This window comes from Anomaloglossus baeobatrachus, chromosome 6 (assembly GCF_048569485.1).
Source record: "Anomaloglossus baeobatrachus isolate aAnoBae1 chromosome 6, aAnoBae1.hap1, whole genome shotgun sequence".
Lineage (NCBI taxonomy): Eukaryota > Metazoa > Chordata > Amphibia > Anura > Aromobatidae > Anomaloglossus > Anomaloglossus baeobatrachus.
In genome coordinates this window covers 53521350-53547055 of record NC_134358.1, presented here as the reverse complement: position 1 = coordinate 53547055, position 25706 = coordinate 53521350, and the positions used below count along the sequence as shown (strand labels likewise).

Genomic DNA, 25706 nt, shown 5'->3' with positions numbered 1-25706 from the left:
AGTGAGAGAACAGAATCCACTTTATATGATAACTGAATGATATGATGAGTATCAGCTAGCACAGATGGGCGGCAAAGTTTCACATTTCTGTTCATGCCCCTATTGCTCTTATTGGTGCATAGTTCAGAGGAGTTATTTCTTTGTTTGAGGTACTATAGAAACTGGTCACATGATGAAATAAAGCAGAAACTTTCAGTACACCATAATATGTGTGTGCTGCAATGACTTCCCGAGCGCTCGTAAAACAAATCTTATTACTTTGAAGTTCAAGAGGCATAGAAGGAATGTATTTGCTCACAGTAATATTATGTCCAGTTTATTGGGTGGGTCCAGGAGTGCATCTTGCTCTAAAAACATGTGCAATAAAGCCAGCACCTGACGTTAACAGCATTGACCAGAACTAACTCTGATTGCTGCTGTTTAACCATTTTGTTGCCATTGTCAAACTTCAACAGCAGCATTTAAATACAGTGAAAACCGGTGGGGCCCTTGTTCATGTACCCATCAGAATAAATCCTCTACAAACCCCCCACACCCACCCAGAGAGGCTGATCAATTGCCATGGAAGTCGGGAGCCTCCAATGCCATCTTGGCACTCTGGTAAAGTATTGTACTGTATACGGTAATATATAAAGATCATAAAGTTAAGTACCCTATGGGAAAACAAAAAAAGACAAAAAAGGGGGGGGGAGTGGGAAGGGAAAGGGTGGAGGGGGGGAGTGGAGGGAAAAAAAGGTGAGAGAAAAAAAGTGGAGGGGGGAAGTGGAGGGGAAAAGTGGAGGGGGGAAAAAAGTGGAGGGGGGGGGAAGGTGGAGGGGGGAAAGTGGAGGGGAAAAAAAGTGTGGGGGAAAAAAGTGTGGGTAAAAAAAAAGTGTGGGGAAAAGGTTTTGAGAACAATAAAAATATAAAAGGAAAATTCAAACCATACCCTTTTCCACCTTAAAAAAAAATTGGTATTGCCACACTCAAAAGTCAAATCTATTAAAATATAAAAGTACTGAAACTTTTGAAACAATAAAAGCTATAAAGCAGAAAAAAATAAAATAAAGTAAAAAAGCCAGGACTGCAGTTTTTTTTTGTCTATTCTGTGATAGATCTTGACTGGTCATATAAGGGTTAAAACCCGTCGGCCTCCAGGATCCCGCTCACTGCGGTTCTGTTAATGATTCAGTAGTTTAGACGAGTTGTCTGCTTTTCTCGGTGCCCTTTTCCTCGTCCTCCCTGCGGATGGCGGGCATTGCAGGCGCGGGCTCCCTGACATCTGCTTCTGTGCCCTTCAGGCTGGAGGGAGGCAGCAGCAGGAGCGCAGCGTGAGGAGAGGCTGATTTTGCGGGCGGCAGTACTAGCGCTGAACACTGCGGAGTCAGGTCTTGCTGGGGCAGCTGCATTCTCATACAGCTCCTCTGATTAATTGAGGATAATTGCATGATTGCTATTAGGGACGCCGTCATCTCACAATCAGCTTCTGTTTAAATCAAGTTTGTGTTACATGTACTATTAAATAAAAATTGGACAATGTTTTTTTTTCTCATATCACGATTTTTATTACAATACAAAAGTAATCCCGCTATATTCACACTGGTCACTGCGGTGTTATTAAAATCATAATTACAAAAAACGTTTACAGCAGTTTTCTTATCCTAAGAGACAGAATTACAATGACTGATAACACCTCCATACACAGCTGATATCACAGGATCCACCAATCATAATAGGTGATGTCACAGCTCACCTCCTCCTCCTGTATAATGACTGATAACATCTGTATACACAGCTGATAACAGTATCCACCAATCACAATAGGTGATCTCACAGCTCACCTCCTCCTGTATAATGATAGGTAACACCTCTATACACAGATCCTAACACAGGATACACCAATCATAATAGGTGATGTCACAGTCACTTCCTCCTCTTCCTGTATAAAGACGGATAACATCTGTATACACTGCTGATAACAGTATCCACCAATCACAATAGGTGGTGTCACAGCTCACCTCCTCCTATACAATGATAGGTAACACCTCTATACACAAATGATAACCCAGAATAAAACAATCCTAAGAGACAGAATAACAATGACTGATTACACGTCCATACACAATTGATATCACAAGAATTCAAGAATATCCACCAATCATAATAGGTGATGTGACAGCTCACCTCCTCCTCCTGTATAGTGACTGATAACATCTGTATACACAGCTAATAATACAGTATCCACCAATCACAATAGGTGATGTCACAGCTCACTTTCTCCTCTATGTATAATGACTGATAACATCTGTATACACAGCTGATAACAGTATCCACCAATCACAATGGTGGTCGCGCACGAGAAGTCTGGTGTTTGCGCACGAGAAGTCTGGTGGTCGCGCACGAGAAGTCTGGTGGTCGCGCACGAAAAGTCTAGTGGTCGCGCACGAAAAGTCTAGTGGTCGCGCACGAAAAGTCTAGTGGTCGCGCACGAAAAGTCTAGTGGTCGCGCACGAGAAGTCTGGTGGTCGCACGACGAGAAGTCTAGTGGTCGCACGACGAGAAGTCTAGTGGTCGCACGACGAGAAGTCTAGTGGTCGCACGACGAGAAGTCTAGTGGTCGCACGACGAGAAGTCTAGTGGTCGCGCACGAGAAGTCTAGTGGTCGCGCACGAGAAGTCTAGTGGTCGCACGACGAGAAGTCTAGTGGTCGCGCACGAGAAGTCTAGTGGTCGCGCACGAGAAGTCTAGTGGTCGCGCACGAGAAGTCTAGTGGTCGCGCACGAGAAGTCTAGTGGTCGCGCACGAGAAGTCTGGTGGTCGCGCACGAGAAGTCTGGTGGTCGCGCACGAGAAGTCTGGTGGTCGCGCACGAGAAGTCTAGTGGTCGCTCATGCGCAGTGACGCCCTGTGCAATGATATTGGGATGGAGTACTGATTGCACATGGAGCGTTCTGTTCCACGTGTGGCCATCACTACGCTCAAGCACTTATGCAATAAGGGTATAATGGAGGCTCAGAACTTTTGTTCTGGTGTTTTTGGGGTCCCAACTGATCAGACATTTATGATCCATCTTGTAGGCAATAGTATATCCTATACTAATATACATAAATCAGGACTGAGGCACAATGTGTCTTACACCTCCACCCCCTCTTTAGATTGATTTTGAGCCACATCATGGAGTTTTCGGGTGACGCGTCTACTTTAGCGTACGTTCTCCCAGAGGATACAGCTCATCAGAGCTATGCAAATCTATGAGAAAGGAGAGAAGCCAAGTGTAAAAAGCACAAGCGTGGCATAAAATATGACAACGCCAGACAGCCATTTAAACATGGGACGCTGAGCTCTGATGGGCCCAGCGCGTCCATTTTGGATTAGCATTCCATTAATGTCACAACGGTTAATGTAGAGGTACGGAGAATACGGGCAGGAGAAATGCTTGTCACAGAGATAATCTCGCTCGTCTGGTCAAAACAACAATTACTCACAAAACTGCAATACCTCCGGCACCGCACCGGCTGGCACGTGTACACCATAGGGAACGCACTGGATATTCGAGAAAGAAGGCCGGAACCTCAGAGAAGGCGAAGCTGGACGGTGCACAACGTGAGACGAGCAACAAGGACGTATGCACGGCACACGCGGGGACATATTATAATGATGCATGGTATAGAAATGTAAATGATCCTTGCGGCATCGGTGGGCGAGGGATGAACAGTATAGTGCAATTCTGGGACCCCCTCTCATAACTGTTTTCTATTAGCCAAAGAGGAGGGAAATTATAATGAGTAACCCTCTTTCAAGAGGACACAGTATTATTGGAATCAATGGCCCGTTCATATGCTGCACAATCAATACTTTGCAATTCTTCACTTCTCCTATGGTGGCGCTGCACATGACAGCTGGAGATGCTGCATCGTTCTGGGGTGAGAAAGGATGGACGGAGGGAGGAAGGATGGACGGAGGGAGGAAGGATGGATGGACAGAGGGAGGAAGGAAGGATGGACGGAGGGAGGAAGGAAGGATGGACGGACAGAGGGAGGAAGGAAGGATGGACGGAGGGAGGAAGGAAGGATGGACGGAGGGAGGAAGGAAGGATGGACGGAGGGAGGAAGGAAGGATGGACGGAGGGAGGAAGGAAGGATGGACGGAGGGAGGAAGGAAGGATAGATAGGGAAAGGAAGGACGGGCCGGGGGAAAGGAAGGACGGGCCGGGGGAAAGGAAGGACGGGCCGGGGGAAAGGAAGGACGGGCCGGGGGAAAGGAAGGACGGGCCGGGGGAAAGGAAGGACGGGCCAGGGGAAAGGAAGGACGGGCCAGGGGAAAAGATGGACGGGCCGTGGAGAGGAAAGATGGACAGGAGGGGAGGAAGGACGGACAGGAGGGGAGGACGGACAGGAGGGGAGGAAGGACAGGAGGGGAGGAAGGACAGGAGGGGAGGAAGGACAGGAGGGGAGGAAGGACAGGAGGGGAGGAAGGACAGGAGGGGATGAAGGACAGGAGGGGAGGAAGGACAGGAGGGGAGGAAGGACAGGAGGGGAGGAAGGACAGGAGGGGAGGAAGGACAGGAGGGGAGGAAGGACAGGGCGGCATGGTGGCTCAGTGGTTAGCACTGCAGTCTTGCAGCGCTGGATTCCTGGGTTCGAATCCCACCAAGGACATCATCTGCAAGGAGTTTGTATGTTCTCCCCGTGTTTGCGTGGGTTTCCTCCGGGTACTCCGGTTTCCTCCCACACTCCAAAGACATACAGATAGGGAATTTAGATTGTGAGCCCCAATGGGGACAGCGTTCCTGATGTATGTAAAGCGCTGCGGAATATGGTAGCGCTATATAAAAAAAAAAAAAAAAAAAAAGGACAGGCAGGCAGACAGGAATAATTAACAAAACCCGACCCACCTATTAGATATTCCGTTGTGCCTTTCATCAAATAACTGTGCATTTCACAAACTTTACTTGCCTGTATTTCAGAAAGTATACATCCGATCTCACAAGTAAAGGTATGTATAGAATCAGCCTGATAGCGCCAGTATAGCACTGGCTTTAGGTTATATAGGAAGATCCTGGTGGCTCGTCCTGTTTAAAATCCCAATAAAATACATTTGCGTTTGGGGATGCATTGTGAACAAATGTGAAAATCTATATTTCTATGTATCTCTGTAATGTGGTATCTAGAAGTGAATGAGGCTGCGCTGTAACAATACACAACCCGCGTATAAATGTGGCTCCGGTTTCTGAAGAGTCAGCCATGTTTTTCTAAACCATCACAATGCCTTAAAAACAAGTACAAAAAGTAATTTAGGAAAAGTAGAAAAAGCAATTTCAGGTGACTTCTAATAAAGTAGTTTGTGGCAGAGTTAATTTCATTAGCCTGTCTCACCTTGTTATATTTCCATACTGCCTAATGGGATAATTCATTAAAACCAGAGCAATGAAAAAAAAAAGCAATGTCTTCCTCCCTGCTCAGTATGCTGAACCCTTCCCAGCATTGCCATCTCCGTAATTAACAGAACGGAATCGCGTTTGGCCTACAGGACTCCGTCTCCGCGCTCTCTTCTTCTCCCGGTGTAATTATCCGCTCACATTCTTAGGCATATGCAAACATCTTCAGTTCCATGGGAAATGTTTGATTTTGTGTTGGTTATGGATAATCCAATCTTTGCACCCGAGATGGGAGATACCGTTCACAAAACATTAATTAGTGAAATAAATGCCTCAGAAGACCGCATTTCTGGGAATGACGCGATGAGCAGATAATACGAGGCGCGTTCCTTACCGCTCTGTGTGGTGACATTATAAAAAAAAAGTGCGATATGCAAATGAAGAGGCCAATTAACGCACACACAAAAAAAAAAAATACATTGCCCTGACACTAGGAAAAGGTGCGAAGATGTCTTACAAGATGCTAAACTAGAAAGGAAATATATAGTACAGGTTTAAAAAAGATTTAATGAAAATGTTAAAAAGTTATACGGAAAGACAAAAATTAAAAATAAAACGTGAAATATTGGAAAACAAAACTACAGATCGCTGCAATATGGGCTGATTATTCTGGATCTGAAGGTTCAATGTTCAATATGGGCTGGTTATTCAGGAACTGAAGGTTCAATATGGGCTGGTTTTTCTGGAACTGAAGTTCAATGTTTAATATGGGCTGGTTATTCTAGAACTGAAGGTTCAATGTTCAATATGGGCTGGTTCAATGTTCAATATGGGCTGGTTATTCTGGATCTGAAGTTCAATATGGGCTAGTTATTCTGGAACTGAAGGTTCAATGTTCAATATGGGCTGGTTCAATGTTCAATATGGGCTGGTTATTCTGGATCTGAAGTTCAATATGGGCTGGTTATTCTGGAACTGAAGGTTCAATGTTCAATATGGGCTGGTTATTCTGGATCTGAAGGTCAATATGGGCTGGTTATTCTGGAACTGAAGTTCAATATGGGCTGGTTATTCTGGAACTGAAGGTTCAATGTTCAATATGGGCTGGTTCAATGTTCAATATGGGCTGGTTATTCTGGATCTGAAGGTCAATATGGGCTGGTTATTCTGGATCTGAAGGTCAATGCTCAATATGGGCTGGTTATTCTGGATCTGAAGGTCAATATGGGCTGGTTATTCTGGAACTGAAGTTCAATATGGGCTGGTTATTCTGGAACTGAAGGTTCAATGTTCAATATGGGCTGGTTCAATGTTCAATATGGGCTGGTTATTCTGGATATGAAGTTCAATATGGGCTGGTTATTCTGGATCTGAAGGTTCAATGTTCAATATGGGCTGGTTATTCTGAAACTGAAGGTTCAACGTTCAATATGGGCTGGTTATTCTGGAACTGAAGTTCAATGTTTAATATGGGCTGGATATTCTGGATCTGAAGGTCAATGTTCAATATGGGCTGGTTATTCTAGATCTGAAGGTCAATGTTCAATATGGGCTGGTTATTCTGGATCTGAAGGTCAATGCTCAATATGGGCTGGTTATTCTGGATCTGAAGGTCAATATGGGCTGGTTATTCTGGAACTGAAGGTTCAATGTTCAATATGGGCTGGTTATTCTGGATCTGAAGTTCAAAGTTCAATATGGGCTGGTTATTCTGGAACTGAAGGTTCAATGTTCAATATGGGCTGGTTATTCTGGATCTGAAGTTCAAAGATCAATATGGGCTAGTTATTCTGGATCTGAAGGTCAATGCTCAATATGGGCTGGTTATTCTAGATCTGAAGGTCAATGCTCAATATGGGCTGGTTATTCTAGATCTGAAGTTCAATGTTCATATGGGCTGGTTATTCTAGATCTGAAGTTCAATGTTCAATATGGGCTGGTTAATCTGGAACGGAAGGTTTAATGTTCTACATGAGCACTGGAATTGCATTTTTTTACTCTTTTTGCAGAAGCATAAAAAGTGTAAAAAAATTAAAAGTAATGTTTGAAATGACTTTTTCAAATTGCAGTATGGGTCCTTCTAAAAAAAAAAAAAATCACTGTCGTAGAAACAAGTCAAAAGGGTAGGGGGATTATTAAACACCATTAATATTTAGACAGATGGATAGGATGAATAGAAAACACAGGAAATAAAGTATTGTACCCATTTGTGGAAAAGTGCTGAGCAAAACCTACATTTTTTTAAAATGTTTTTATATCAATCTCCATATTACACTGTATTTAAAGGGGATCGGTCATCTGATCGAAAGTGTTTACTTTTTGCTCTTATTTTACTCCCGTTGTTCCACTGAGTAATCCAGTTTTTTGTTTTTTTTTAAAAATCGCCATACAGTTCCACTGTTATGGGGCTTTGTTTGCCGCTAATTTTTATCATCTTTACCGCGGGGGAGTGGCTGACATCGTAATTATGCCAAATAGTCTAAAGACACGCCCCCAAGGAACCCTGTAAGCCAAAAATCTGCACTAAAGAAAAAGGCCAAGATTTCTGGAGTAGTTTGATGGATTTAAAAAAAAAAACAAACAAAAAAAAAAAACTAAATAGTCAGGGGAGCAGCAGGAATAAAATAAAGGTAAATTAAAAAGATAAATTAAAATTTAAAAAGAAAAAAAAATAGCTACCTAAATGACACTACCCAATACAGTACACATTTGGAAAACCATTGCAGTGTCTGTGAACACACACAAAAAAGATCTTTTAATAAAAAGTTTGTTCCCAAGTAACATTCGTTTTTAGAGATTAATTATCGTTTACTTTTAAAACCCAATAGTGCACATAATTGTTAACATAACTTATAGGACAAATCTGCTTCTTTCTCTTTCTGAACGGATCTTTCATTCTCAAAATTCTCAAATCACAGAGAAAATGTGACTTTGATGCATACAGATTTTCCCATGACTGAGACAGAAGATGACAGTTGGTGCTCAAAAACTTCTATGGAGAACTGTAAGGCTATGTGCGCACGTTGCAGATTTGGTGCAGAAATTGTCTGCACCTTCTGGCAGAAAAATGCACTAAAAACAAATGCGTTTTTGTGTCATTCATTTTTCTTAATGAAGTCAATGGGTGCAACAGCTAAAAAAACGCAAGAAATATGCACCAACAATTGACAAGCTGTATATTTTCTGCACCAAATCTGCAAGGAAAAAAATAAGCAAAGTGCACACAGCACTTCAAAGTTCTCAGTCACTTTTCTGGCATAAAGATAGACATGCAGATTTGTGCCACAATCTGCAAAAAAAAAAACCACATAAAAATTCAAAGCCTAAGGTAGTGTAACGATTACTGCCGATGTAGAGGCAGCAAACGGGATTAGTGCACCCACTGGACCAGAGTTGGGGGACCCGGGCTTACCCCTTAGTGGGAGGGGCTTAACTAAGCGCCTACCGAGAGGCAGACATCAGGTACCACTCCCATTTTCCAAGCACCAACCGTCATTTCCTATCTCAGTAATGGGAACATTTGTTTTCACTGAACACAGAATTTACTTGTACACAAACTAAGAGAACCAGGGGAAAAGTAGTCCTGGGTCACAAATAGGACCAACCACTAAGTCAAAGATTCCATCAACACAACTTTTTTGCAAAAATATAGCAAATATTTTATTAAATAGAATAAATAGCAAAAAAGTGACAGTACAACAGCAGTGTCAAAAATATTTACAGAGAACAATGATCAGGCTCATAAGGTGTCACTGATGATAAACACATGGGTCCACATCCCATATGGGGAGTAATATCAAACAGTAGGGACATGACCTGCAATAACTCCTATATGCTAAATGGAAAAAGGCAGACAGGTGGGGGTAGACAATGTCTAGAAGTGTCTCCACGGCCCACCGAAGAAGACAGCGAAACGTGCGCGTCAGGGCACGTTTTTCTTGGGTTCCACGCCAACCATCATGGGCGAGTTTAAGATGGGAATTCATTAATTACTTCTAGACATTGTCTACCCCCACCTGTCTGCCTTTCAACTGGGATTTCAGTTCATGACCTGACTCCTCTATGCACTGAGGTTTTGATATCTATCATAGCCCTGCACGATAGGATATACGCTGATGCGTCTTTTGATTAGTCTATACATTATGTGCTGTATTATTGGGGCATTTTTCCATTTAGCATATAGGAGTTATTGCAGGTCATGTCCCTACTGTTTATGATATTACTCCCCATATGGGATGTGGACCCATGTGTTTAACATCAGTGACACCTTATGAGCCTGATCATTGTTCTCTGTAAATATTCTTGATACTGCTGTTGTACTGTCACTTTTTTGCTATTTATTCTATTTAATAAAATATTTGCTATATTTTTGCAAAAAAATTGTGTTGATGGAATCTTTGACTTAGTGGTCCTATTTGTGACCCAGGACTACTTTTCCCCTGGTTCTCTTAGTTTGTGTTCATATTTTTAGGGTGTAGTCCTAACATAATGCTATATTTGGTTTTCCATCTTGCCCTCTTTCGCTTAACAGAATTTACTTGTGAATTAGGAGTGAAAGATCAAAGAGGAGAAAGAAGCAGAATTCTCTGATAAGATCTATTACAAAGTTGCTTATATTCATCTGTACGATTGATTTATCCAATAAAAATTGAAAGTACGGTTACTTTTTTAAGGCCAATACAGTTATGGGTGGTAAAAAAAAAGAAAAAAAAGAAAAAAAGATATATTTTGCTCTCCTCTGTAGTGGACCTCTATCACTGAAGATATATTTTGCACCACCTGTGGTCTCTACTATGGACTCGCATCAAGACAATCCAATCTGCTCCATTTTATGGTCTGCGCTCATTTTACCTATTGTCGTAGATTTTACTTTTTAGCAAACAAATCTTAAATTTTACAATAAAAATACTAAATACTCTTGGAACCGATCCCAGTCAGCCAAAATAAAATCCAGGTCAGGTGAAACTTCCCCTTTAAGAAATAAAAAGTTCTACTGTACGTATGCTCAATTGGAAAAAAAAATAAAAACTTCTTGTAAATGACATTCATACAATGTTCTCGTTTTTGTCAAATCATTTTGAAAGTGTTTTTCCTCTCTCGCCGTGGTGTCAAGATGTTGTCCTTCACCAGGTTATATTGGTATCTCGGAAAATAAACTACCAGAAAATCAGCTCTGTTCTGTCAATGTGACTCTTAATTATGTTGGAGAATGGCTTCTGCGAGGACCAAAACGTGCTCGACGGAGACTCCGGCTATAGATGCCGGCACAATATATTAGGATTTCATAACAAATCTAATCTTCAGATGCCGGATCTAATAAACAAAACTAAAAACTTCAATCTATCTATATATTATATACCAAAGGGGGCGGTATTCATGGGTTAACGCACAGCAGCCTAAAGACCCGCCCCTGAGGAGCCCCCAAGAGCCATGCCCACTTATTAAAGACCATAAAAATTAGCACTACATTAATTAACCCTTGTTTGTGGGTTTTTTTTCTCCGCAATATGGCTGCAAATAAAGGAGAAAAAAAGCATATAATAAAAGCTCAGCGAAATAGTAGGATTGTGGAAAATGTTAAACAATAGAAATGGCCACAGTGCCACAAAAAAAACAGATTATTATTGGTAATTATTACCTCCGTCGTGGAAAGCACCGTGTCCTCATCAAGGCTGAGTACGGCATCAGTTACTATATTATCGTAAGGAAGAAAACGACTGCTCATCACCTACAGAGGCACAAAGGAAGAGACGCATTACAAAGCAGCAAGTAAGCAGTAAGATAAGCACCAAAAGTATATGTGTATATATACACACATATATATATATACACACATTATATATATATATATATATATATATATATATATATATATATATATATATATATAGAGAGAGAGAGAGAGAGAGAGAGAGAGATAGATATATATATATATATATACTGTGTGTGTGTGTATATATATATGTACACACACACACACAGTATATATACGGTATATATATTTATACTGTGTGTGTGTGTGTATATATTATATATATATATATATATATATATATATATATATATATATATATATCTATATATATATATATATATATATATGTACACACAGTATTATATATATATATATATATATATATATATATATATATAAAATACTGTGTGTGTACATATATATATATAATATACACACACACAACAAAATAGTACACAGAAATAAAAAAATAAATATATATATCTATATATATATATATATATATATATATATATATATATATATATATATATATATATATATATATCTATATATATATATATATATATATATATATATATATATATATATATATAGATAGATAGATAGATATAGATAGATATATAGATATAGATAGATATATAGATGCATAAATATATATATCTATATATACACACACACACACACATCTATATATCTCTATATCTATATATATATACACATCTATATATCTCTATATATCTCTATATATATCTATATACACGGTATATACTATTCATCCATCCCTCTCTCTCTAATATATATATATATATATATATATATATATATATATATATATATATATATATATATATATATATATATATATATATATATATATATATATAAAATCAGTGTTCTGCAGCTCAGTTCCTAAGAAAGTGAATAGAAGCTGGGCTGTGGTACCAGATTCCAGCCACTGCAGTGTTCGGAGCTGGGCTGCACCACACACCGCGATTCCCACTAAGTCCATGTTCACACGCTGCGTTTCTGTTGCAGTTTTTTTTTTTTGCTGAGTTTTTGTTCATGAGTTTTCTGCAAATTAAAAGCTGCTGTTTACAGCACCAAAAAGGCTATGAGATTCCAGAAATCTCTTGTACACACATTTTTTTTCTGATTTGAATGAAAAACTGCTGCGTTTTTGAAAGAAGCAGCATGTCAATTTTTTCAGCATTTTTCACCACTGACAGCAATTAAAAAGTTAAACACAACTACAGAATTTTTGCTGCTTTTGTAGTGAAGGAAACTAACTTTCTTAAACAAGTACTATAGACAGATGAAACCCCAAAAACACTGCCCCCCCCAAAAAAATGCAGTAAAAACAACACAGTGGAAAAAAAAAAAAGAGCATAAAAGAAGCGCAGCAAAAACACAGCAAAAAAAGCACAACAAAAACACAGCAAACAAAGTGCAACAAAAACTGCAAAAAAACAAAACAAAAACACAAAAATAAAGAGCAACAAAAACACAGCAAAATTTGCTTTTTGGAAGCAGGTTGTTTTTTTTACTGCCAAGAGAGCAGGTTTTGGCTGCAGAAAAGATGCAACGTGTGACCATAACCTAACAGCAGATGGGTGGAGGTTCCAGGTTCAGTTGAGCCACGTGTGTGACGTGGCCTAGTAAATATCAGGGGTGCTTAGGTGCCGGTTTCAGAGATGAAGTCTACTCCGGCATGGTCGTCATGGAGGACTGGACTAGGGCAGCACAAATGTTTTTGTGGCACTTCAACCTGTTATAAAACTCCTGAAAATCCCTTTAAGATCATTGGGGTGAAGAGATGGAATTTATTGTGTGATATAAGTCATTACAGTTTTGGAACTTTACATAAAAAAGATTCAATAATTCAAAAAGTTAGAATTGAACTGTTATTTGCAATACCCTGATCACAGGGGAAAAAATAGAGCTTCCCACCACTGAGCTGCTTTCCTTGTGCCTTCCTACGTCAGCACTGGACCCGGTACAGTCTCCTCTCTGCGAACAGTGACTATTAAGGGTTTCCATCTTTCGCAGGCCACCGGCGGCTGCTGAACCTTTCTGTGAAACCTCTAAAGCCGCGTGCAAAAGTTCCAGGATGTATTTATTAACGTCTCCGAAATGACCCGCTATCTGACAGGGTGACAGACGGTCCATCACTCCTCCCGAGCCCTGTAATCAGGAGTGATGCGCTCTACGGAAATGGATTTCAAGAAGACGTGTCTGGACGGGGGACGTCATAGATAAATGTATCTGCTGAATCCAAATTACATGCAGGATGCTAAAACCATGAAAGTTTTTATTTCTGACCTATTTTTTACCGTTTGTAGGGACAATATGTACCGGAAGGAATAACCTCTGGCATATATGGTGTCCATATGGGCTGCTTGCCAAACTACCATCTGTGCTCATGGTGATTACGGTATATCATCCCTGATTGTTCCTTTTTTATTAAAAAAAAAAAAGCTTTTAAAATAAATACATAAAAATGTGGCATAGGACGCCATGTTCTTAGAGCCATAACTATATGGGGGTTGCATCGGCACTTGGGTTAATTTTTTTACCGGATGAGGTGCAGATGTTATTGGGTCCATATGAGCAATATTTATCTAAAACGCAAAAAGTTCACCGTACAGTGATATTTTATCATGACAGTCGGGCATTTATATAGAAGCAGCAATGGTGATTTCCTCGTCTAAAACAATTTATTGAAACAAAAGCCATCACCGGTGGTGGGTATACCCACTCACCCCCCAAAATGTCCCTATCTCAATAACTTGGCATGTGGCCTTGAGCATCAATTACAGCTGATAATCATATGATGCCTCTTGCTGGTCACCAGTGGAGTTATTGTCTGTGGAGGCATGGCGTCCCACTCTTCTTGAAGGGCGGCTTTCATGTCATTGAGGTACTGGAGTACAGAGTTATGGCCTCTACATGGTGACTCAGAAGATCCCATTGGTGTTCTATGGGATTCAGGTCTGGAGAAAGTGTGACCGCTCCATTTGAGGTCCCCCAGTCACCAGCAGTCGTTCCCTAATGATGCGACCTCGATGAGCTGGAGCATGGTCCTCCATGTAGGTGAAATTAGGCCGGTGTTGCTCATGCAGAGGCACAATGACTGGATTAATGGTGTTATTCCAGTATTAGGGGCTGTCACTGTACCAGTCACACAGTGTAGGACCGATCTGTATTGACTAGACACACGGGCCCACCACCATCACCAAAGGCTCATCTGGTGACACCAGTGACTGATGCACAGCGCTCTCCTTTTGTTTCCAACATCGTTGATGGCCATCATTTCTGCTCAGCGTCAATCGACTTTCATCAGTGACCAGCATAGATGACTCCTGTGCCTGGTGGTGCGGTCAGGTACCAGGTCGTCTAGCACGTAGACAATGCTGATGTAAATAGTTGTGAATGGTCTGACGTGACACTTGGGAGCCTCTCACCTTTTTAAATGTGCCTGGAGTTGTGTGGAATGTGGCCAAAGGACGTCCACTTCTCTGACTTTCTAGAAGGTTGCTGTCACACTGCGTTCCTCTTCCCATTCAGTGGTCCCATCAGAGCTTCCATCCGAACTCCCCGCAAAACAGGATTCAGACTGACTTATACGACGGGACCACTGACTATAATGGTGCACACAGAGTCACCGTGTGCTCTGTTGTGCACCATTTACGGTGGTATGTGCTTACTGGAGGTGGACACCCAAATGCAGTCTACTATGTTTTGATGACCACCTCCAGAAGCATATAACCCCGAAAATGGTGCACAACAGAGCACACAGTGACTCCGTCTGCACTATTATAGTCAGTGGCCCCGTCAGCACATACACCTGAATCTCATTTTGAGGAGGGTTCAGATGGAAGCCTTGACGGGACCACTGAATGGTGAGAGGAACACTGAGTGAAAGTGCCCTAACTCTTTCAGTCTCTCTGTTGCAACCTGCTGGTGACACTCTGTGACAATCTAACCTAAGTGGCCACTTCCGTCTGAGAACATCCTGCTTGAAGCCTCACAATGGCGCGGTGCTGCTGATCAATTGTTAGGTGTCATCTTAAGGCCCTGTCACACACAGAGATAAATCTGCGGAAGATCTGTGGTTGCAGTGAAATTGTGGACAATCAGTGCCAGGTTTGTGGCTGTGTACAAATGGAACAATATGTCCATGATTTCACTGCAACCACAGATCTGCCAAAGATTTATCTCTGTGTGTGACGGGGCCTTTAGTCTCATGATGTCAAAATGTGAACAGCAGGATGAGGAGGACGGTTTAATACCAATTGTAATTGAACCTGAAATTTATGGATTCGTGGAGCAAACATCTGATGTGAATTTTGCCATTAAGCTCCTTGTTAGAGAACAGCAAGTTGTACAAAAAGTCCTGAAACATTGAACAGTTGGACAAGAGCCTCCAAAAGATTAGAGAAGGTCAAATTAAGGCCACCTGAAAAGGTTAGAGGACATCATAGGATCATCCTGAAATTGCACCTGAAAGCCAAATCTCCCTAACTTTTTGTTGAATTTCCATTTTTTGGGGGGAGAAAATCCATGACACCAAATAAATGGTCTCCTTCTACAACTATTCCTCAGATGCACACTGTAGTCGTGTCTTAATGAAGAAAAATTCGTCTTGGATTAGACCTTTTCGCCTGATATTTTGAGAATCTCTTGAGCGCAACAAAGTCCAAAAATCTGAATATTAATCGGAGTTCTGATCCCTCTGACCATCACCATAAAGCCTGTGTGTGTGTGTTTGCCGATGCCGGGAGCAGAACGGCGGCATGGACGGGAGGAGGAGGCACAACGCTACTCCCATGCCTGGGTGCACACAGGAGACTTGTTTGTAGGAAGAAAAAAAAAACAGCATCAAGGTCACGACGAACACAAGGTGAAGAAGAGCCGCGTTTAGGAATTTTAAAAAGGATCACCGTGCTTGCATAGCTTAAAGAGAAATGTCCAAGTGGGCTCAGCGTAGCAGAAACCCTCCTGATGCAGTTACATGACCAGTGGCGCAGGCAGAAACTATTAGCTGCCAATTTAACAAGGATTATGTTCTGTCCTTCATTCCTGACTTACAAAAATATGTGATGCCTTTTTGCTCAATGCTCTATCAAATTCGGGGGGTACACAAACGCTTCACAATGTGCCCCCTGCCCAAACCTTAAACACATATGCAGATAATAATTGTTTTAAAGGAGTCATCCGCAAGGAATATATGGATGATCCATCCTACTGGTGGTGGTTCGAAGTGCACCACTCGCATCGCGCGGCTGATACCCAACACCATGGCACCCGGGAGTTTATAGTGAACATTTCCTACTGGTTGTTTTTGGGGACTTTAGCTCAGATCTCATTTACATCAACGGGAGCAAAGATGCAGTTATATAGCACGGCCGCCACACAATATATGGAGCTATGGCGTCTCAGCTTAGTTGACCGTGACCTTTTTGATGGTTACAGCACCGGTGGGGGTTCCAGGTGTCAGACTTCCACCGATCTGATAGTGATGACCTATCCTTAAGGAAAGTTACCAACATCTTATGCCAGGACAAGTCGCATCATTTCTTCTCACACCCCTCCTGCAATCATCACCAATCTGCACCGTTATATCCAGTACAAGCTTCGCATCATGAAGGTTCACCACCGATCCAACCATACATCTGAAGTAGGGTGAGTTGCCCATCACAGATCCTTTCCTGGTTTTATAGATTTTTATTTATTTTTTTTTTAATTTCAATAAATTGTACACCCATTTATTGGCACTGGGCGGCACAGTGGCTCAGTGGTTAGCACTGCAGTCTTGCAGCGCTGGGGTCCTGGGTTCAATTCCCACCAAGGACACCATATGCAATGAGTGTGTATGTTCTCCCCATGTTTTCGTTCGTTTCCTCCACGTACTCCGGTTTCCTCCAACACTCCAAAAACACACTGAAACGGAGCTTAGATTGTGAGCCCCAATGGGGACAGTGTTGCCAATGTATGTAAAGCGCTGTGGAATGAATAGCGCTATATAAATGAATAAATATTATTATCACTCTAAGTTGCTGCCTACTTTCCTCAACCCTTGTCCTGCCCCACAAATAATAATCAAATCAGGTTGTAGCAAAAAAAGGAACAAGTATTGTCCAGTCTCAATAACTAAAGCTTCACATCATGCAGGGTCACCAATCAATCCACCGTCTATAGTAGGGTCAGCTGCCTATCACACATCCCCCTCTTGGTTTTGTAGTTTTTATATATATATATATATATATATATATATATATATATATATATATATATATATATATATATATATATATATATATATATATATATATAATATATATATATAGCAACCCAATTTATTGGCACTCTAGGTTGCTGCCTACTTTACTCAACCCTTGTCTGGCCCCACCAAAAATAATCAAATCAGGCTATAGTAATAATAAAAAAAAAAAAAAAAAAAAAAAAAAAAAAAGGGACAAGTATTGTCAAGTTTCAATAACTATAGCTTCATATTATGCAGGGTCCGAATCCACCATCTATAGTAGGATTAGCTGCCTTTCACATATCCCCTCTTGGTTTCATCTACTTTTTTTTTTTTTTTTTTTTAAGAAATTGTACCCCTATTTATTGCACTTACAGGTTGCTGTCTACTTTCCTCAACCCTTGTCCTGCACCACCAATAATAATCAAATCTGGTTGTAACAAAAATAAGGAACAAGTGCTGTCCAGTTTGAATAACTAAAGCTTCACATCATGCAGGGTCACCAATCCACCATCTATAGTAGGATCCTCTCTTGGTATCATCCGTTTGTTTTTTTTTTTTATTTTAATAAAAATTGTACCCCTACTTATTGGCCCTACAGGTTGCTGCCTACTTTCTCCAACCTTTGTGCTGCCCCACCAATAAAAATCAAATCGGGTTGTAAAAAAAAGTATTGCCCAGTTTCAATTACTAAATCCGTTTGAGGGTCCTATGAAACTAATTTATCTTTTTGGAAGGGGGTGATACACAATATGGTGACTCCAACTCAATGAGGGGCTGTGACATAGAAGGTTCCCCTCTATGATCTAATTACATTTCTTAAAGGGCTATTCCCATTGCTTTAGGACTGGGATGAGTCTGATATCTGGGAACATTAGTACTGCAGCCCTTTCATTTTCTGCATCAGTGATACAGCATTATAGCCCTTCTTTTTCTGTATAGCGCCACCTGTTGTGCACAAGAACAGCAGCACATCTAAATTCAAGTGAATGGGGCTGGCTGCAGTTCCCTGCAGAGCCAGGTGGCCAGGGGGGCAGTAAAAAGAAAATATAATTAGACAGCAGTGGACCAGAGCTGCCACCCTTTCATTCTCAAGAACGATGGGGGGGTCCTTCCCCCCCAAAGTGATGGCATACACTAGCACAAGTATCATTCAGCCCCTTTTTAAGAATTCCCACTTCTGGGACTAGATTAATCCAAAAGACGTATTCCTGTAATAAAGCATCACATGATGTTTGGAGTAGTTTCTCGAATATCCCTCTTATGGCAGTAACACCAATAAGGAGAAAAGCCTTTCACTGGTTCACAGTAGCGATACGACAGGTTGATAAATCTGGGTCCTCTCATATTTAATAAAGCTGGAATTCAGCGGATAAAAGGGCTGCACAGCAGAATGGCCTCACCTTGCTCTCCCCTTCAATAACTATGACAGGCACAGCAGTGGCAGGCCAGCGGTGTTTGGCAGGGAGCGGCTTGTCACAATTCCACAAGACTATGATCTGGAAAAATATAATAAACAGATACATAAATATTCCAGCAGTCAGCGCCTCTCTATGGAATATTTCCCCAAATTAAAGTATCTCTGGAAAAATGTCAAAAAGGAGAAAAAGAATAAAGCTCACAAGGATGAAAGAAAAAGGAAACGCAAGCACAAATGTAAAAGTATAGAAACATCATTACATATATTAAAGGGGAACTTTCACAGGATTTTTTTTATTTAGACTGACTACCCCCTCCAATTGTCTAAGCTCCACTGATTCTGGAACAGTTTTTCTTTTTTTTCTGTGCCTCTCTATTCCAAAGTTATGCCCCTCGGAAACAGAGATGCAAATTTTTCTTTCTACTACTGGGCGTATCTGCTTTCTCTTTTGATGCTGGCCAATCAAAATACAGCCACGCCCACAGAGACCTACTGTAGTACACGCCTACTAAAAGGGAAACTGCGCCATTGTTACTGAGAGTCATAACTTTGGAACGGAAGGGCACAGAAGAAAAAGAAAAACGGTTCCAGAATCAGTGGAGCAGCTGCAATTAGATGACGAGCTCAATTTATATAACAGGATTCTAGTGAGAGGTTCCCTTTAAGTTTTTTTGTAAACAGGAATAGAAGAAAAATGCAGTTTTATTTCACCGTCCATGCAGAAAAACCTATTCTATATTTGGTCACACATTATAACTAATTACTGGGGGATGAAGTAGGTGAACATAATACAATCAGAAAAATGATTAATGTTAACATCCACTTTTTAATAACATACTTTTTAAAATTACTTGTTTTTTTATTCAATATTTCTTATTTAAGAACTGAAATAACAGCTAATACAGAGCTCCCAAGATCCTACATAGAGATAAAAAGTCAGACGATAACATATCAATATCTCAAAAGCAGCCATCAATAGAGGGCGCTAAAGATCTTATGGCTTACACAGAACCAACGCATTTAGCTCCCTCTAGTGGTGGGAGCAGAGAGCCAGGATTGTATAATAATTGGTAATATGTGTTCTTGTAAAAAATTTGAAGGAACTTTAGAAAAACTGAGCCCCAATATAGATATTAGATATAACATAGCACATGTTTAGCGGCAGTACCTGATGACAGTACTGAGACTTTGCTACAGCAACGAGCAGCTTCAGGATTGGCTGGGATTGGGAGACCAGCGGCGTCACAGCGTGGATGACTGCAGTAAACTTTGTTGGCGATTTTACACCTGAAACACAAAAGACCACAAATCAGCACTGTATAGTGACATTATCTCCTTATGGCGGTGTTGTTTCAGCTATGTGCAGTGGTATTAGTTGAGCACATTATGGCGGTGTTATTTCATCAATGTACAGTGCTATTAGTTGAGCACATTATAAACTGAACAGTAGAACAAGGAGGGCACTCATCGTATATAAGCAGTAAAAAACTTCAGATTTATTAATTACAAGAAGCAGGCATAAAATACAGAACGTATGACCCCACACAGACGACAGCTGTTTCGTACCGGCAACCGGCGCTTTCACAATATGTGCTCATTATGGCGGTGTTATTTTAGCAATGTACAGTGCTTTTAGTTGAGCACATTATGGCAGTGTTGCTTCATCAATGTGCAGTGGTATTAGTTGAGCACATATGGCGGTGTTGTTTCAGCAATGTGTAGTTGTATTAGTTGAGCACATTATGGCGGTGTTGCTTCATCAATGTGCAGTGGTATTAGTTGAGCACATATGGCGGTGTTGTTTCAGCAATGTGTAGTTGTATTAGTTGAGCACATTATGGCGGTGTTATTTTAGCAATGTGCAGTGCTAATAGTTGAGCACATTATAACTGTGTTGCTTTAGCAATGTACAGTGCTATTAGTTGAGCACATTATGGCAGTGTTGCTTCATCAATGTACAGTGCTGTTAGTTGAACACATTATGGCGGTGTTATTTCAGCAATGTACAGTGCTATTAGTTGAGCACATTATGGCAGTGTTGTTTCGGCAATGTACAGTGCTATTAGTTGAGCACATTATGGCGGTGTTATTTTAGCAATGTACAGTGCTATTAGTTGAGAATATTATGGCGGTGTTATTTCAGCAATGTACAGTGCTATTAGTTGAGCACATTATGGCGGTATTGTTTCATCAATGTACAGTGATATCAGTTGAGCACATTATGGCGGTATTGTTTCATCAATGTACAGTGCTATTAGTTGAGCACATTATGGCAGTGTTTTTTTTAGCAATACACAGTGCTATTAGTTGAGCATATTATGGCGGTGTTATTTCAGCAATGTGCAGTGCTATTAGTTGAGCACATTATGGCGGTGTTGCTTCATCAATGTACAGTGCTATTAGTTGAGCACCTTATGACAATACTCTAAGCACTAAATAGTGCCATTATTTGAGCACTTCATGACAGTATTGTGTGGACACTAGACTGTGGTATTTGAGTACTCCATAAAAATCCTGTTTGGGCACACTAGGGAAGAATTAATTGTGAACTTATATGAAGTGTTGTTGGCCATTGTATTGTAATATTAGTTGAGCTCATTATGGTACTATTTCTTGAGCTCTGTAGGATAGTAGTTGAGCAATGTAGGGTATTTTACTACTTTATAATAATAATAATGTCTGGGCGACATATAGTGTTAGTTCACACTTCATAAAAACGCTCTTGGGCACGCATTCTACAGTGGTACAATGTGAGCACATAATAGTAGTACTATTAGTTGAGCTCTTCATGGTAGTATTGTTTGGGCTCTGTAGGGTAGTATTTGAGCAGTTCATAAGGATTATTGATGGGGAACTCTACGATGGTATTATTTGAGCACTTTATGGCAGTATTGTTTGGGCACTCTATAATGGCATTTGAGCACTTCATAAGGATATTGTTTGGGCACTCTACGGTGGTATTTGAGCACTTTATGGCAGTATTGTTTCGGCACTCTACGGTGGTATTAGTTGAGCACTTTATGGCAGTATTGTTTGGACACTACAGTGGTATTAGTTGAGCACTTTATGGCAGTATTGTTTGGACACTATGGTGGTATTAGTTGAGCACTTTATGGCAGTATTGTTTGGGCACTCTATAATGGTATTATTTGAGCACTTTATGGCAGTATTGTTTGGGCACTCTATAATGGTATTATTTGAGCACTTTATGGCAGTATTGTTTGGGCACTCTATAATGGTATTATTTGAGCACTTTATGGCAGTATTGTTTGGGCACTCTACGGTGGTATTAGTTGAGCACTTCACAAGGATATTGTTTGGGCACTCTACGGTGGTATTTGAGCACTTTATGGCAGTATTGTTTGGGCACTCTACGGTGGTATTAGTTGAGCACTTTATGGCAGTATTGTTTGGACACTACGGTGGTATTAGTTGAGCACTTTATGGCAGTATTGTTTGGGCACTCTATAATGGTATTATTTGAGCACTTTATGGCAGTATTGTTTGGGCACTCTATAATGGTATTATTTGAGCACTTTATGGCAGTATTGTTTGGGCACTCTATAATGGTATTATTTGAGCACTTTATGGCAGTATTGTTTGGGCACTCTACGGTGGTATTAGTTGAGCACTTCATAAGGATATTGTTTGGGTACTCTACGGTGGTATTAGTTAAGCACTTTATGGCAGTATTGTTTGGGCACTCTATAATGGTATTTGAGCACTTTATGGAAGTATTGTTTCGGCACTCTACGGTAGTATTATTTGAGCAGTTAATGTTTGTATTTTTTGCCTTTATATAGTGATATTAGTTGAGCTCTTTATGGTGTTTTTCCTTGGGCTTTGTATGGTAGAATCTGAGCACTTTATGGGGGTAATGTTTGAGCACTGTACGGTGTTACTATTTCAGCACATAATGGCAGTAACATGAGCAATGTTAATTAGTTTTAGCACTTCCAAGCAGCATATTTCGGGTGACATTTGAGCACTTTATGGACGATTCTAAAGAAAGCTTTGAATTTCTATTTATTTTTTTCCTATTCACAGCATGAATTAAAAACTATACTGGGATACTATTCATGTATCCTGGCTGTTATGCCTTAAACGTTGGCATAATAAAGCCAAGAGTTACCATTTTGAAAGTTAAATATCAAAAACATAATAGCAAAATTAATTAAAATAAAATTATTTGGATATTCTATGTGGCTTGCTTATTATACATTATACATAATACTAGTTTTGATGTTTTGTTTTAATTTTAAAGCAATTATATTTAGTGGACAATAACTAAAAAACAGGACAGTAACGCTGGAATATTGCTATTGACTTCTTACTCTATTTTCTATATATTTTTATAGACCTTTCAAAGTTTTTTTTTTTTTTTAAGAATCTTATCAGGCAGAAAAAAAAATGAATGTCAAAGCAGTTTTTTTTTTACTTATCTTACGTTTGTCAAACCTTTTTCCCCTTAAAAGATACCAATCTATTGTCAAAAGTAAACTAAGTGAGAACATTGCTGATCTACACATCTTTTGTTTGTCCTTATTTTAATGCTAATTTTTGGCATGTAGCTAACTTTACGCCATTACTACTGTGTTACATAACTACACTTCTTTTGTTTTTCTTCTTTTTTTATGCTATTTTTGGCATGGAGCTCACTTTACGCCACTATTTTTGTGCTACAAACATTTTCTAACAAATTTATATTATTTATTATATATACCCCCTGAGGAAGCGGGGTGAAACGCGCAGACATACATCAAGAAGGAAGGAAATACAGTGCTGGCCAAAAGTATTGGCACCCCTGCAATTCTGTCAGATAATACTCAGGTTCTTCTTGAAAATGATTGCAATCACAAATTCTTTGGTATTATCTTCATTTATTTTGCTTGCAATGAAAAAGCACCAAAGAGAATGAAACAGAAATCAAATCATTGATCATTTCACACAAAACTCCAAAAATGGGCCAGACAAAAGTATTGGCACCCTTAGCCTAATACTTGATTGCACAACCTTTAGCCAAAATAACTGCGCACAACCGCTTCCGGTAACCATCAATGAGTTTCTTACAATGCTCTGCAGGAATTTTGGACCATTCATTCTTTGGCAAACTGCTCCAGGTCCCTGAGATTTGAAGGGGCCTTCTCCAAACTGCCATTTTGAGATCTCTTCACAGGTAGTCTATGGGGTTCAGGTCTGGACTCATTGCTGGCCACTTTAGTAGTCTCCAGTGCTTTCTATCAAACCATTTTCTAGTGCTTTTTGAAGTGTGTTTTGGGTCATTGTCCTGCTGCAAGGCCCATGACCTCTGAGGGAGACCCAGCTTTTTCACACTGGGCCCTACATTATGCTGCAAAATTTGTTGGTAGTCTTCAGACTTCATAATGCCATGCACACGGTCAAGCAGTCCAGTGCCAGAGGCAGCAGAGCAATATCAAAACATCAAGGAACCTCCGCCATGTTTGACTGTAGGGACCGTGTTCTTTTCTTTGAATGCCTCTTTTTTTTTCCTGTAAACTCTATGTTGATGGCTTTTCCCAAAAAGGTCTACTTTTGTCTCATCTGACCAGAGAACATTCTTCCAAAACGTTTTAGGCTTTCTCAGGTAAGTTTTGGCAAACTCCAGCCTGGCTTTTTTATGTCTTGGCGTAAGAAGTGGGGTCTTCCTGGGTATCCTACAGGTATCATTCAGACGCCGACAGATAGTACGGGTTGACACTGTTGTACCCCCGGACTGCAGGGCAGCTTGAACTTGTTTGGATGTTAGTCGAGGTTCTTTATCCACCATCCGCACAATCTTGCGTTGAAATCTCTCGTCAATTTTTCTTTTGCTTCCACATCTAGGGAGGTTAGCCACAGTGCCATGGGCATTAAACTTCTTGATGACACTGCGCACCGTAGACACAGGAACTTTCAGGTCTTTGGAGATGGACTTGTAGCCTTGAGATTGCTCATGCTTCCGCACAATTTTGATTCTCAAGTCCTCAGACAGTTCTTTGGTCTTCTTTCTTTTCTCCATGCTCAATGTGGTACACACAAGGACACAGGACAAAGGTTGAGTCAACTTTAATCCATGTCACCTGCTGCAAGTGTGATTTAGTTATTGCCAACACCTGTTAGGTGCCACAGGTAAGTTACAGGTGCTGTTATTACACAAATTAGAGAAGCATCACATGATTTTTCAAACAGTGCCAATACTTTTGTCCACCCCCTTTTTTAAGTTTGGTGTGGAATTATATCCAATTTGGCTTCATGACAATTTTTTTTTTTTTCATTGAAGACAAATTAAATGAAGATTATACCAAAGAATTTGTGATTGCAATCATTTTCAAGAAGAAACTGAGTATTCTCTGACAGAATTGCAGGGGTGCCAATACTTTTGGCCAGCACTGTATATTGTGTAAGTAGTTACTTATTTACTCCTAATATTATGCATTTACAAGCTTCTTTACCCTGGTGGACATGTGAGTTGGTATTTTTAGGTTACAATAGTAGGTGTTATAGATACATGTTATACACACAGGGAGAATCGAGAGAGGGAGAGCAAGAAAGAGATCGAGGGAGATCGAGAGGGAGGGATCGAGAGGAAGGGATCGAGTGGGAGGGATCGAGTGGGAGAGATCGAGTGGGAGAGATCGAGTGGGAGAGATCGAGTGGGAGAGATCGAGTGGGAGAGATCGAGTGGGAGAGATCGAGTGGGAGAGATCGAGTGGGAGAGATCGAGTGGGAGAGATCGAGTGGGAGAGATCGAGTGGGAGAGATCGAGTGGGAGAGATCGAGTGGGAGAGATCGAGTGGGGGAGATCGAGAGGGAGAGATCGAGAGGGAGAGATCGAGTGGGAGAGATCGAGAGGGAGAGATCGAGAGGGAGAGATCGAGAGGGAGAGATCGAGAGGGAGAGATCGAGAGGGA

At 40.6% G+C, this 25706-nt stretch overlaps 1 protein-coding gene across 1 annotated transcript in view; it reads right to left on the bottom strand.

Annotated features, from left to right (window-relative positions):
• EXT1 (exostosin glycosyltransferase 1) overlaps positions 1–25706 on the bottom strand; it is a 406167-nt gene that overhangs the window by 7754 nt on the left and 372707 nt on the right. The window contains exons 6-8 of the mRNA XM_075352930.1: positions 19964–20082; positions 18779–18874; positions 10994–11083 (exon numbers count right to left, since the gene is read on the bottom strand). Coding sequence (XP_075209045.1) covers positions 10994–11083; positions 18779–18874; positions 19964–20082 — 305 coding nt within the window. The remainder of the gene's footprint in view (positions 1–10993; positions 11084–18778; positions 18875–19963; positions 20083–25706) is intronic.